The sequence below is a fragment of the Ceratotherium simum genome, chromosome 5, assembly GCF_057802395.1.
Source record: "Ceratotherium simum simum isolate JZ-2026a chromosome 5, ASM5780239v1, whole genome shotgun sequence".
NCBI classification, from domain to species: Eukaryota; Metazoa; Chordata; class Mammalia; order Perissodactyla; family Rhinocerotidae; genus Ceratotherium; species Ceratotherium simum.
In genome coordinates this window covers 41,662,677-41,674,960 of record NC_141904.1, presented here as the reverse complement: position 1 = coordinate 41,674,960, position 12,284 = coordinate 41,662,677, and the positions used below count along the sequence as shown (strand labels likewise).

The 12,284-nt window shown below is 55.7% G+C and overlaps 1 protein-coding gene across 1 annotated transcript in view; it reads left to right on the top strand.

Annotated features, from left to right (window-relative positions):
• SCN5A (sodium voltage-gated channel alpha subunit 5) overlaps nucleotides 1–12,284 on the top strand; it is a 100,579-nt gene that overhangs the window by 63,473 nt on the left and 24,822 nt on the right. Inside the window, exons 16-20 of the mRNA XM_087430745.1 lie at nucleotides 1,163–1,519; nucleotides 5,601–6,041; nucleotides 7,505–7,669; nucleotides 10,630–10,750; nucleotides 11,545–11,699. Coding sequence (XP_087286871.1) covers nucleotides 1,163–1,519; nucleotides 5,601–6,041; nucleotides 7,505–7,669; nucleotides 10,630–10,750; nucleotides 11,545–11,699 — 1,239 coding nt within the window. The remainder of the gene's footprint in view (nucleotides 1–1,162; nucleotides 1,520–5,600; nucleotides 6,042–7,504; nucleotides 7,670–10,629; nucleotides 10,751–11,544; nucleotides 11,700–12,284) is intronic.

The window sequence follows — 12,284 nt, the reverse complement described above, 5'->3', positions numbered from 1 at the left end:
GGGGTGCAGAGGTGGGCTAGACCAAAAGAGACATCCCTCAGAAGAGCAGTTGGGGTGGCCATTCTGATGATTTGCAAATGCCCTTATGGTTCACCATGGCCCCTTCAGTCGTCCTAGGATCCCAGGAGTGGGACTGGTATTACCACATCCCCATTTCACAGATGAGGAGACTAAGACTCAGAGAGGTGAAACAATTTTCCAATGCCACATGGCACGTCACAGGTGGAGCCAGGTCGGCTGGCAGCTCCTCTGGGCTCTGCCTGCTGGTTTTGGAATCAGCATTTTGGAAACTTTAATGCACACACAAATCTCCTGGGCATCTTGTTAAACTGCAGATGCCGATTCAGTAGGTCTCAGGTGATGCCAAAGCTCTGGTCTGTGGCCCATGCCTTAAGCTCAAAATGTCTGGGAGGTCCAGACAGGGGGCTGGAGATAGGCAGGGAAGGCTTCCTAGAGGAGGTCTAAGCACTGTTGGTGGCTTTACTGGGGACTAGGAAGGGAGGATGGTGGGGGCAGTAGAGAAAGCCCAGGCTGTGGATTCTAATCCCAGCTCCATTGCCATGAGCCAAGAGACTTAGACAAGTTACACCACCTTTAAAGGTTGGCTTCTTCGTCTGCCAAAGGAGGTAATGATAGTGGCAGCCTCTTGTGGTTATTGGGAGTTCTGAATGAGTTGATCCATCCTAAGCACAAGGCCTGGCACAGTGGATGTTCAATAAATGCTGGCTCCCTTTCTCTGTGATAACTGAGAGGAGAGAAAGGTGGAGGCAATTGAGCAAGTCAGAGATGGTTTGAGCCAGCCTGGAAGGATATCTGATGAGGATGAGTCTCGAAGGGGAAGGACATTCCATGTTGGGAGAATCTACTGGGAAGTTCCTGGAAGTGAGACCAAGGGGAGTAGAAGGCTGGTGTGGGGACAGAGAGAAGGGCTGAGCTGGGGAGATGAGGCTGGAGCTGTTGACCTGACTCCCAGAGCAGAGCCCAATAAAGCCACCATCAGGCTGTGGAGAGAAACAGTACTGTGTGCTCTTGGAGAAACAGGGAGAAACAGGTGTCAGTGACTTCCAGGGGCTCCCTGGGTTTTCAGGCAAGAGCTATGGGGGTGAGGGTGTCCATGGGCAGCGGATTCCAGAGCTCCTCACAAGGACTCCTCCCTCCCCAGCTGCGGGTCTTCAAGCTGGCCAAATCATGGCCCACCCTGAACACACTCATCAAGATCATCGGGAACTCAGTGGGGGCCCTGGGGAACCTGACTCTGGTGCTTGCCATCATCGTGTTCATCTTCGCTGTGGTGGGCATGCAGCTCTTTGGCAAGAACTACTCAGAACTGAGGCACCGCATCAGCGACTCAGGCCTGCTGCCCCGCTGGCACATGATGGACTTCTTCCATGCCTTTCTCATCATCTTCCGCATCCTCTGTGGCGAGTGGATTGAGACTATGTGGGACTGCATGGAGGTGTCTGGGCAGTCACTGTGCCTGCTAGTTTTCTTGCTTGTTATGGTCATTGGCAACCTTGTGGTAAGTTGGCCAGTGGCCTCACACACACACTCACCTACCCATCCATTCATCCACTCAGCTACCCACCCACCCAATCATCCATTCACTTACCCTTCCTTCCATCATTCACTCATTCACTCGGCCATCTATCTATCAAACCATCCATCCACCCGTCAGTCTCTCACCCACCCATCTATTTACGCATCCATCCATCCATCTACTCATTTACCCATCCTTCCATCTATCTACTCACCCATTCACTTATTCACCCACCTATGCACCCACTTACCCATCCACCTATGCACTTATCACAAATCATCTATTCACTTACCCATTCATTCTTCCGTCTCTATACTCATCCATACATCTTTCTATCCAGCCATCCATCTACTCATCAATCACCTACCCACCAACTCAACCATCCATCTGTCCATCTCTCTATGGATTTATCCACTCACTTACCCATCCATCCATTCATCAACCCCTGTCTACCCAATCACTTACCCATCCATCCATTCATTTATCACCCATCCATTCATCTGTCCACCAGCCACCCATCCATCACCCTCCATTCATTCCACACACCTGTACACACACACCTATTCATCCGTCCATTTGCCCATCCATCTATCTACCCATCCATTCACTTGCCCACCCATCCATCCATGCATTTATCCATTACCCATCTTTCCACTCACTCATCTATTCCTCCACTCATTCATCCACCCCTGCATCCATCTATCAACCCACTCATCCATTCACTCATTCACCATTCATCTACTCACCTATCCATTCACCTATCTACTTACTCATTGACCCCTCCATCCATTCACATCACTCTTGTTCATTTATTCATTTACACACTAATTTATCTGTTTACTCATTATTTACTCATTTTATATTCAATTATTTATTTATTTACTCATCTACCCATTATTTTGTTAGTCATTCATCATCAGTGATTTATCACATGGTTTGTTAATTCAGCTTAACAAACATTTACTGAGCTCCTGTTGCATGCAAAATATGTTCCAGATGTTGTTGGGCATACATACATGTTGTTGGAGGTGAATGTGGCCCTGACATTGCTCACCAGCTTGAGAGAGTGGAGAGGTAGGGAGTTCAAACAGGCGTGAAATAACTCTCAAGCTGGTCAGAATGATCAGAGCCATTAAGGGGGAGCCCAGGGGTGCTAATCCCCTCCAACTGTGGAAATCAAGGAAGGCTTCCTAGAGGAGGGTTTGGAGCTGACTTGATTGGCAGGTGATGCTAGAGAGGGAAGGAGTAGGGTGAGCAAAGCACAGGTGCAGGTAGGTGGTGGTGCGGGTGAGGCAGGGCCCGGGAGAGCATTGTATGTCACCCTGGGTAGCTGTGGTGGGATTCCCTGCTGTCCTGTCAGGAGGGGCCCGAGCCTTTGCTCCCATGGCCACCTGTCTGTCCTAGCACAGGTGCATCTTGCCCTGTGTCCTTACAATGTGGGGAATTCCAGAGTTGAGAGAGATCAAAATCTAACTGCCAGAGAAGGGGCCTTCGGAAGAGGCAAGGTTGAGGCAAGTTAGTGGTCCAGGAAGAAGTCAGTGTCTACCGTGGACATGGAGCCACCTTCCTGGGTACGCAGGTGGCCCACACATGCTCAGACATCATGCCTGCATGGTCTGGCTCCTGCTGGTGTGGCTCACATCAGCTCACATCAGCTCCTAGAGGGGTTTTAGGTGGTCCAGTACTGTGGGCTGCAGATTCCAGAGCCCTTCCTCAAACCTGCCTGCCTTCTCCTCCCACGGGCCTTAACCAGGCCGGGGCGAGTTGGAGTTAGTCTCCCTCAGGCCCCACAGGTGGCGCCCAGAGAGGAAGCAGGGCATAAGTGCACAGTTTCAATGGAACCCAGGTCTTTGGCTGGCCCCACTACCCGCTTCCATCCCTCAAACTGGCCGCCCCTTGGGGGTGGAGCCTCACTCAGCCCCTGGCCCAGCCTGGGGCTGCCAGACTCTGTGTTACAAGGAGGATGTGACTACACTAAGCTCTCAGCCCAGGGCCAGGCTGAGCTGCCCTCACACGCGCAGCCCTGCGATTTCCCAGTGGATCTGCCTGGGGATGAGAAGATTAGAGGCTGCTGCAGGAGGGAAGCTAATGCAGCCCACGCAGCCCCCTCCCTGGCCGCCTCAGGAATTGGGCCGCAGCCGGGCGTGGGCGGAAGCAAGATTGCCATTGAAATGGGAGGTGATGATCAGGCAGGGGCTGGGGAGCAGCAAAATGATTGACGGGGAAAGTACTAGAAGAAGCCGATCTTCTGAAGCCAGAGACAAGGGAGGCCCTAGGTCCTGTGTGGGTGGACAAGCCTGCCCAGGCGGCCCCCTGCCCTGCCCCTAATCTGGGCCCCAGATGCCTGGAGGTCAGGGGATGTGGGGCCAGGCATGATGAGGTTTGTGGAGGAGGACCCAGGGTGGGCAACCAGGAACAGAGGCAGGCCAGGCCTGGGCCAGTCTGGACAGAGGCCAGGGGCCAGACCAGAGGGCAGTGTAGACAGCAGCTCTGAATCACATCACATGCCCCAGCCCCCAGTGACAACATAAAAAAGGCTGCCAGGTGTCACAAGTTACCCTCTCTCTATAGAGATAGTATGGGAGATCCTACTTCTTAACCTGTCCATACTGTCCACGTGAATGTGCATTGCTTTTCAAGTCAAAGGCGTGTGTCTGAGGCCTGGTGCTCCAATCTTACCCACTGCTTTCATCAGAATTCTCATTCCCAGCTTTCTGACAGGTGTGTTTTAGGGGCTTGTGAGAAGCCAGGGCAGGGGCTCAGAGTGGGTTTCCAATGAGAACTGTGCACCCATTTCACACACCACCCTGCCATAGGGGCCCCCATTCAACTGAACTCCCTTCTGGGGGTGGGTGGGAGGAGGAGACACCAAGCCCAAGGTAGGAGGTTGTGTACTTGTCCTGTCAGCCTGGTGATGCTCATGAATCCGTCTGACCCATGTGTGGGAACAAGCCCACGGCCATCTTCATTTCCCTCCACGAGCCTGGGAGATGGACCTGAGCCCAGCCCCTTGCCTCTCAGCAAAATTTCTCTTTTTTAACAAAAGCTAAAACTTCACACTTGCGGATGGTTTAACAAGTGGTAGTCCAGAACCATCCAAAGACAGAAGAATTATGCAACCCCCCCCCTTAAAGAGTCTCAAGTCCCTAACCCCTGATGAATAACTTAGGTAAAGTCCTGTGCCTTCTGGCACCTCTGAAACCTCAGCCCCTCTCCCGACTCCCTGGAGCATAATGGGCCAGCCCTGGTTCCAGCCCCAGGTCCCTCCACTCCATCCCACTTGTCTGGTCCTGCACACAGCACCCATCCAAGCACCCCTCCCCATCTAGACACAGCCACCTCTCCGTGGCCTGACCCTGCGGTTAGTCCCACATGCCACTTGGCCTCTTTTTCTGCCATTGCCCCCTTCTCTGCTCAGTCCCTCTTGTCCCTCACCTGGAAAGCATAGTCAGATCTGGGGACACAGGTAGAGTGTGCTCCACAACAGGAGCTGCAGATTTTCGAGTGGTGAGCCAGCTTCAGTGGGGAGCTCAGAAGCCCATCACTACCCCTCCTTCACCAACAGATGCAGAGGTCCTTTCCCAGGAAAGCCCCAAGAGCTCTGGGTTGCTTCTGGGTGGGATTCTGTCTTGTCCCTGGTGATCCCAGATTGGATCCCACTTCTCAGGGAGCAGCCCTGTGCTCATCCTGACCCCACTGCCCCCCATTACTCTCAAGGCAGCAAAGCCCCATCTGTGGGCTTTGACACTGGATGAACCCACTGTTCTCTCACTGAACCTGGGCCAAGACACAAGAGACCTGGTTCTGACCACCCTCAACTCAGACTGTATCTGAGCCCTTGAGAGGAGGGATAAGAATTTGTCTTTCCTTTTATAGCCAAACTCTCTATATTCAAGAGAATGCAGAGTTAGGATGAGGAGCCAGGGCCCAGAGTTCGAGCCTAGAGCTATTTGCCTTTAGCAGTCCTTAAGGTCCCTAGGCCTCAGTTTCCCCATCATGGACCCAAGGCTGAATGCCATGGCATGATGCCTGCCTTGGTGAGCCCGATCCGTTGCCTCCACAGGTCCTGAACCTCTTCCTGGCTTTGCTGCTCAGCTCCTTCAGTGCAGACAACCTCACCGCCCCTGAGGAGGACGGGGAGATGAACAACCTCCAGCTGGCCCTGGCCCGCATCCAGCGGGGCCTGCGCTTCGTCAAGCGGACCACCTGGGACTTCTGCTGTGGACTCCTGCAGCAGCGGCCTCAGAAGCCTGCAGCCCTTGCCAGCCGCGACCAGCTGCCCAGCTGCATTGCCACCTCAGGCTCCCCACCACCGCCAGACACAGAGAAGGCGCCTCCAGCCCGCAAGGAGACGCGGTTTGAGGAAGGCGAGCGGCCAGGCCAGGGCACCCCTGGGGATCCAGAGCCCGTGTGTGTGCCCATTGCTGTGGCTGAGTCAGACACAGATGACCAAGAGGAGGATGAGGAGAATAGCCTGGGCACAGAGGAAGAGTCCAGCAAGCAGGTGAGGCCCCCACCCCCACGTGTATGCAGGCCCTGCTTGTACAGGGCCCAGGCTCTGCTGTCCAGGGACCCGGCCTTGCTCAGAGCAGATGTCTCTGCCAGACTGCCACAGCAGAGGTGAGGTGGTGGTAGAGGACAGGCCATCCCCCAAAAGCTGGCCTCATAGAAGGGTGCTGAGATGAGCTCTCAACCATTTCTCCTGAACCCAGCCCAGGAGGGGATCTTGGGAGGGGCTGTTGTCCGTCATTCATCCCCTGACTAGTCGTGGGCAACTATTTGTACAGAAAGGAGGCATGACAAGAGACAGAGACTTGCTAGGAGTTCCTCGTGCACCTAGGGCAGAACCGGACCCCTGGCCCACAGTCCCCACTCTGACCGTTGTCCCCTCCAGCACTACCAAGGTGGAATGTCTTGGTGAGGGAGGAGTGCAGTCTCCTGACCTCCCGACTGCCCCTTCCCCTCCTCCCAGGCCCAGCACTAATTCTGAGATTTAAAAATAAGCATTCCTAAGATGGCAAGTGTCAGAGACAGCACTATCTTATCTCCCAACCTGTTATTTTTAACGCTTAGAACCAGAGTCTGGACAAAAGAGACCTTGCCCCCCACACCTCCACCCTGCTCCCTCAGTTTTCCCGTGGCCTGAGCCAGGCTCGAATGGCTTCTCCTTAGGTCTTTAGGCAAACAGTGAGGACTGGTTCTCTCTGTTGAGTTGGGCCCATCCTGGCCGCCTCCTCTGGGCCTGCCCTGAGTGAGTCTGGCCATGAAGAGCAGCTGCTCCCCATGCATGGAATTTGATCTGAGGCTCCAGGTTTGGTTCCACATCCTCCTGCCTCCCTGTGGTCCCAGAGGCCAGCTTCGGCCCTTTTAGTCAGGCTGGGGGACAGTGACAGTGTGAGTTGGGGGAGGGGGAGTGTTGGTGTTGCCAGGACCACGGCTTCCAATTATCTCAGGATGCACCCAGCACAGGAGTGGATTCCGGCTGCCCCTCCTTTTCCTTCTCCTTTCCTTCTCTTGAGCTTGTTGATTCTGGCTCCCTGGGGCGTGCGTGTGTGTGCGTGCGCACGTGTGTGTGCGTGCGTGTATATGTGCACATGCCAGCACACACGCGCAAGCTGGGGGTGCTATGGGAACTCATGGGGGACGTCAGCATGTCCTTCCTAAGTGGAGTTGCCAGCACTGGGAGCTGTGCATCACGGCCTAGCTGCACTCTTCCAGGGAGTGGGAGGAGGGGGAGATTTATGCCAGGCTGGCCAGAAGCTTTGTCTGGCTATAGGTCCTTTGCCTGGACCTACCAGGAGCCTCCCATCCACCTACTCAGGGCCCCCGAGGGAGGGGTCATCAGTGAGATGAGGCCCCATGGAGAGGGCAGGAGGCAATGCCCCAGTGCATGGGCAGGGCCTGAAGCAGAACCAGGGCCCTGGAAACGCTTTGGCCAGGTAGCTCACAGGCTGGGGTTCTCTTCAGCAGGAATCCCAGCCTGCGTCCGGCGGCCCAGAGGCCCTCCCAGAGCCCAGGGCCTGGAGCCAGGTGTCAGAGACCACCTCCTCCGGGGCCTGTAAGGCCAGTGCTGCTCTGGCAGAAAGGCGGCAGCAGCGGCAAGCGGAGCCCCCGGCCCCAGGGTGCAGTGAGGTAACGCACACCTTTGTCCCTGAAGCCGGCGGGCACTGCTGCTTGGGCTGGAGCCAGGCCAGGAGAGGTCCCGGGCACACGCCTGCATTTGCTGGTGGGATCACAGCCGCTGTCACGGGCATGTGGGAGACCGGTCTGCAGAGGGGAGCGTGGGCAGCCCTCGCCTGACGGGGGAGGGGTGGCTGGGGCCCAGAGCCACAGGGAGATTCTGGAAGCAGCCAGCCCAGGACCCCGATGCAGGACTAACCTGACATCTCCGTGTGTTCACCTCTCGTCATTAGGCTCCTGTGCTTCGGTCCTATTTGGCAAATGTTTGTCCTGTGAAGGGCCCCATCTCAGGGGGCTTTGAGGTCTTTAAGAACAAGTTCTTGGCACATTGGCCACCAGCTGCTTCTCACCTGGACTAAAGCAGAGGCAGCGAATGGGAAGCCTACTAGAGGGTTTTGTTCCAGCCGCAAAAGGATTTTAATTTGAGTTAGCTACCAACATTTAAAACCCAGGAGATTTTATGTAAAAAATCTGCATTCTCCGGCCGGCCCCGTGGCTTAGCGGTTAAGTGCACGCGCTCCGCTGCTGGCGGCCCAGGGTTCGGATCCCGGGCGCACACCGACGCACTGCTTCTCCGGCCATGCTGAGGCCATGTCCCACATACAGCAACTAGAAGGATGTGCAGCTATGACATACAACTACCTACTGGGGCTTTGGGGGAAAAAATAAATTAAAAAAAAAATCTGAATTCTGGCTTCTGTTGAAAAGAAAGTAGAGGGGCAGCCCTGCTGGAGACCAGTGGTAACCGCCCCCTTGACACCGGCTGGAGCTGGCTGGTTTGCCACTGACCCCACCTACCTGACTTCATTCCATTACCTGCCTGGCCCGTAAGTTTGCAACCCCCAAGCTAAGGGATTATGGCACTGCTGACTACACCCCCACCCCACACCCCCATCCCAGCTCACACCAAGCACCATGGAAGGTGGAGTGCATGTGTTCAGAGACAGTGCTGGGGTGCCATTGCCCTGCAGCCTGACCTTAGCCCTCAGTCCAGTAGTTGTGACTTGCTCCAACAAAACATTTCTCCTTTGCCTTGTCCCTTTCATGGGATGGGCTCATAGAAGGCTTTGCAGTCATGGCCAGCTTTGCAGCAGGGACCAGTGGGATCATCATACTGACTGTGCAGGTCACACTTCTACCCCTGGAGGATCTGACACATAAAGGCATGTGGGAACAGGAAGACATGAGAGGGGCAGAAAGTCAAGGAAAGAAGGGGCTATCATACTGGAATGTTGAAACTCGTTCCTCTCTTCAGATCAGTTCACAGTGGGACCTATAGAAGGGAAAGCAAGGTGGGTGGCCCTTTCCTAGGAGAAGGACACTTCATCTCTCCTGCAGTGGGATCCTGAGAACGTGACATCCCTGAGTACCTTAGACAGCTCCAGTGTCTGAAAAGAAAAGCAGCATGAAGACCTCCTCCAGCTTGTGCCTTTCCCAGCTCAGTGCCTCACAACGAAGCTGGAAGGAGAAGGGAGGGACCCTCAAAGGCACGGGGCACCACAAAATGCAGAGCCTCATCCCTCAGGCCACGGCTCCACCCTGCACGGAGGAGCCCTCTCTACTTTCCTACCGGGATCTAGCCTTTCCCCATCGCAAATCTCAAAGTTAAAGAGGACCTGCGACACGGGCTGAGTGAGTCACGGAAGGAAGAGAAAAGAAGGCAGGTTTAGGAGCAGAGGCATGATGCTCAAACCAGCCGTCTCTAAGTGGAGCCAGAGCCTGAGCGGCATGAGGCGGGCCGACTGAGCTGGGGGATTTAGATGTGATCTGAAGCCAATGAAGGCTTCCCTTCCTTCAGAGAACCCCCTGCCACCCCTGTCCTTAGGGTGGATTCCTGGAAGCCGAGCCAGAGACGGGCTCCTTGGGCAAATGATTTATTAAGGGATTGCTCTCTGGAGAAACCGATAAGGAAGTGAGAGGAGCAGGATAAGGCAGAGGAAGAGGCTCCTCCAGGCGTGGCAGCCGGGTTCTGGTCCAGTGGGGAGCTCTGGAGCATGAACTGACCACGGCATTGTCCCAGCCCAAGGCAGGGGCTGGCCTTTTGTGTTCCCATATCAGTGCATCACTGGGTGTCAGCCACCCCTGCCTTGGCTTGTAACCTCCAAGCCATTTCCAGAATGGCAGCTTCCTGGCTGAAGATAATTTTCTGGAGAAGGGGCTGGCTAAGCAGCCAGTGTTCACAGCGGCTAGGAACAGGTGCCCTGGCCTAATAGAGGGGAACTGGGCAGAGCACTGGCAGTGGCCACTATAGCACCCTCAACACTGGCCCCACACGTGACACTCACAAGGGCACGCCGCATGCACATGCCTCTCTATAATCACGTCTGCGAGGTCAGGGCAGCAGCACCCTGCGTGGCCAGGTAGGGAAGTTTCCGGGACCTTCTCACTCTTACTCCTGACCCTTGCGCATCACGTCAGCACCCATATGAATTGGGCAAGAAACGTGGGCTGGGTCACTGGCCTGTTCTATGTGTGCCTGTGATCCTGGTTCTGACTGTTCTGGGTGTAGCATGCCTGTTTCCTCTGCATGTGCAAAACTACCATGTGTGTCCATGTCCCAGTGTGTGTCCATGTTGCCGCCCCATGTCTGTTTTGTTTCCAGCTAGATGCAGTCCCCATCCCCAGTGTTTTCCCAGAACCCCATCACAGCCCCTGCACCCCTGCCCTAGACTCCAGCAGACCAGAACTACAGACCCAAGAGCCCTGAGGTCCAGCCTCATCTCAGCCCTGACTGGCCCTAGGTGGGCTCCATGGCAGGTTCCCACCCATCCCCCAGGCTCAGACCCCCAGGGTGTGCAATGGAGGATAGTCTGGGCACTTCCCCTCAGGGAGCCCCAGGCTTCCCAGGACTCTGGGCTCGAGGCTGAAGGCTACACAGCCCACACTCACGCCTTCACCCACCCTGCCCACAGACCCACGAGGACAGCTACTCTGAGGGGAGCACAGCAGACATGACCAACACTGCTGACCTCATGGAGCAGATCCCCGACCTCGGTGAGGACAACAAGGATCCGGAGGACTGCTTCACCGAAGGTACTGCCCTGGGTGGCCCTTGGCCCAGCCTCAGCCCCTCCCAGAGGAGCAGGAGGACCAGCAGGTCCTCGGGGCCCAGGGAACCCTACCCTGACCCGGATGTCTGCCCCTCTCCTCCATTCCTCATCACCCTGGAAGCCCCTCCATCTGCCCGTGCCCTGAGTCATGCGAGTCTGCTCACGGTGTGCTGGGCTAGGCAGCTGTGGGTCAGCTGCACTAAGGACTGACTGGTGACACTGCATTTGTGGGGTGGTGGCACAACTCTATGCCCCCACAGCATCAGGGACTGCATTGTATTCACCCCGGTCCCCCCAGGCCCTGGCATGGTGCCTGGCATATAGTAGGCCCTCTGTAAATACTCATGGGTGTGACATGTGGCCATGTTGGTGATTGGCATCTATAGCTTTTATGAATTGGTGGTATATTCGGAGGGCAGCTGGAACATTCCCCTGGGGGGTAGGGTTTCCCAGGTGAGCAGAGGACAGACTGGAGCCCATCCCAAGTCCAGCCTTGCCCCTGCTCAGACCTGCCAAGCCCCTCACCCACTCTCTGGGTGCCTAGTCCATCCGGCCTCTCCACAGAGTACCTGCTGAATGTGGACCCTTGCGGATGCACCCGCAGTCTTCCTCAGCCCCCACCCCCGCCATGGCCCCACCCACCACATTGCCCTGTTCATTACTCCATCAGTGTAACCTCTTCCTCTCAGTCATTCCTTCAACCATCCAACCTTCTGCCCTAAGACGTGGGCATTCACAGGCCCTGGTCTGGGCCTCACCCCTCACCCTCCCCCATAGGCTGTGTCCGGCGCTGTCCCTGCTGCGCAGTGGACACCACACAGGCCCCAGGGAAGGTCTGGTGGCGGCTGCGCAAGACCTGCTACCGCATCGTGGAGCACAGCTGGTTCGAGACGTTCATCATCTTCATGATCCTGCTCAGCAGTGGAGCACTGGTACCCTCCTGGGGATGCAGGGTTGGGCAGGAAGGGATGGAGCAAGAGGGGAGGGCAGGGAAAGGAGGTCTCCAGCTGGAAAGCCAGGCCAGAAACGGGGGCAGAGCCTCTACTGAACATGCACCACCAGGGCCCCAGATCAGGGATCAACTCACAAACTCTCAACACCCACACCACATATGGAGATCAGAGCAGGAAGGGGTCACAGAGGTCATCTGTCCAGGCCCCCTTGTTCCACAAAAGGGAAATGATTTGCCCCAGGTCACAGTGCACAGCTGGCATAGGTTGCAGGTCACCAGCGTCGCACACCAGAGCTCTGGTGACATACCCACCTGCACACAGCATCAGGCACTCTGTCAGACCGTTTCAATGCAATTAACAACGCTGGCTGATACTACAGTGGTAGCTCCACTTATCCTATGTCTTCTAGGGCTAGAGGCCAAGCTGTATGGTTCACACATTATCACATTTAATCCCCACAACAACCCTTTGTAGAAACATTCAGTAACTTGCCCAAGCCCACCACTCACAAGCAGCAGAGGTGGTATTTGAACCCAGACAGTTGGATTCCAGAGTCCTTTGTCT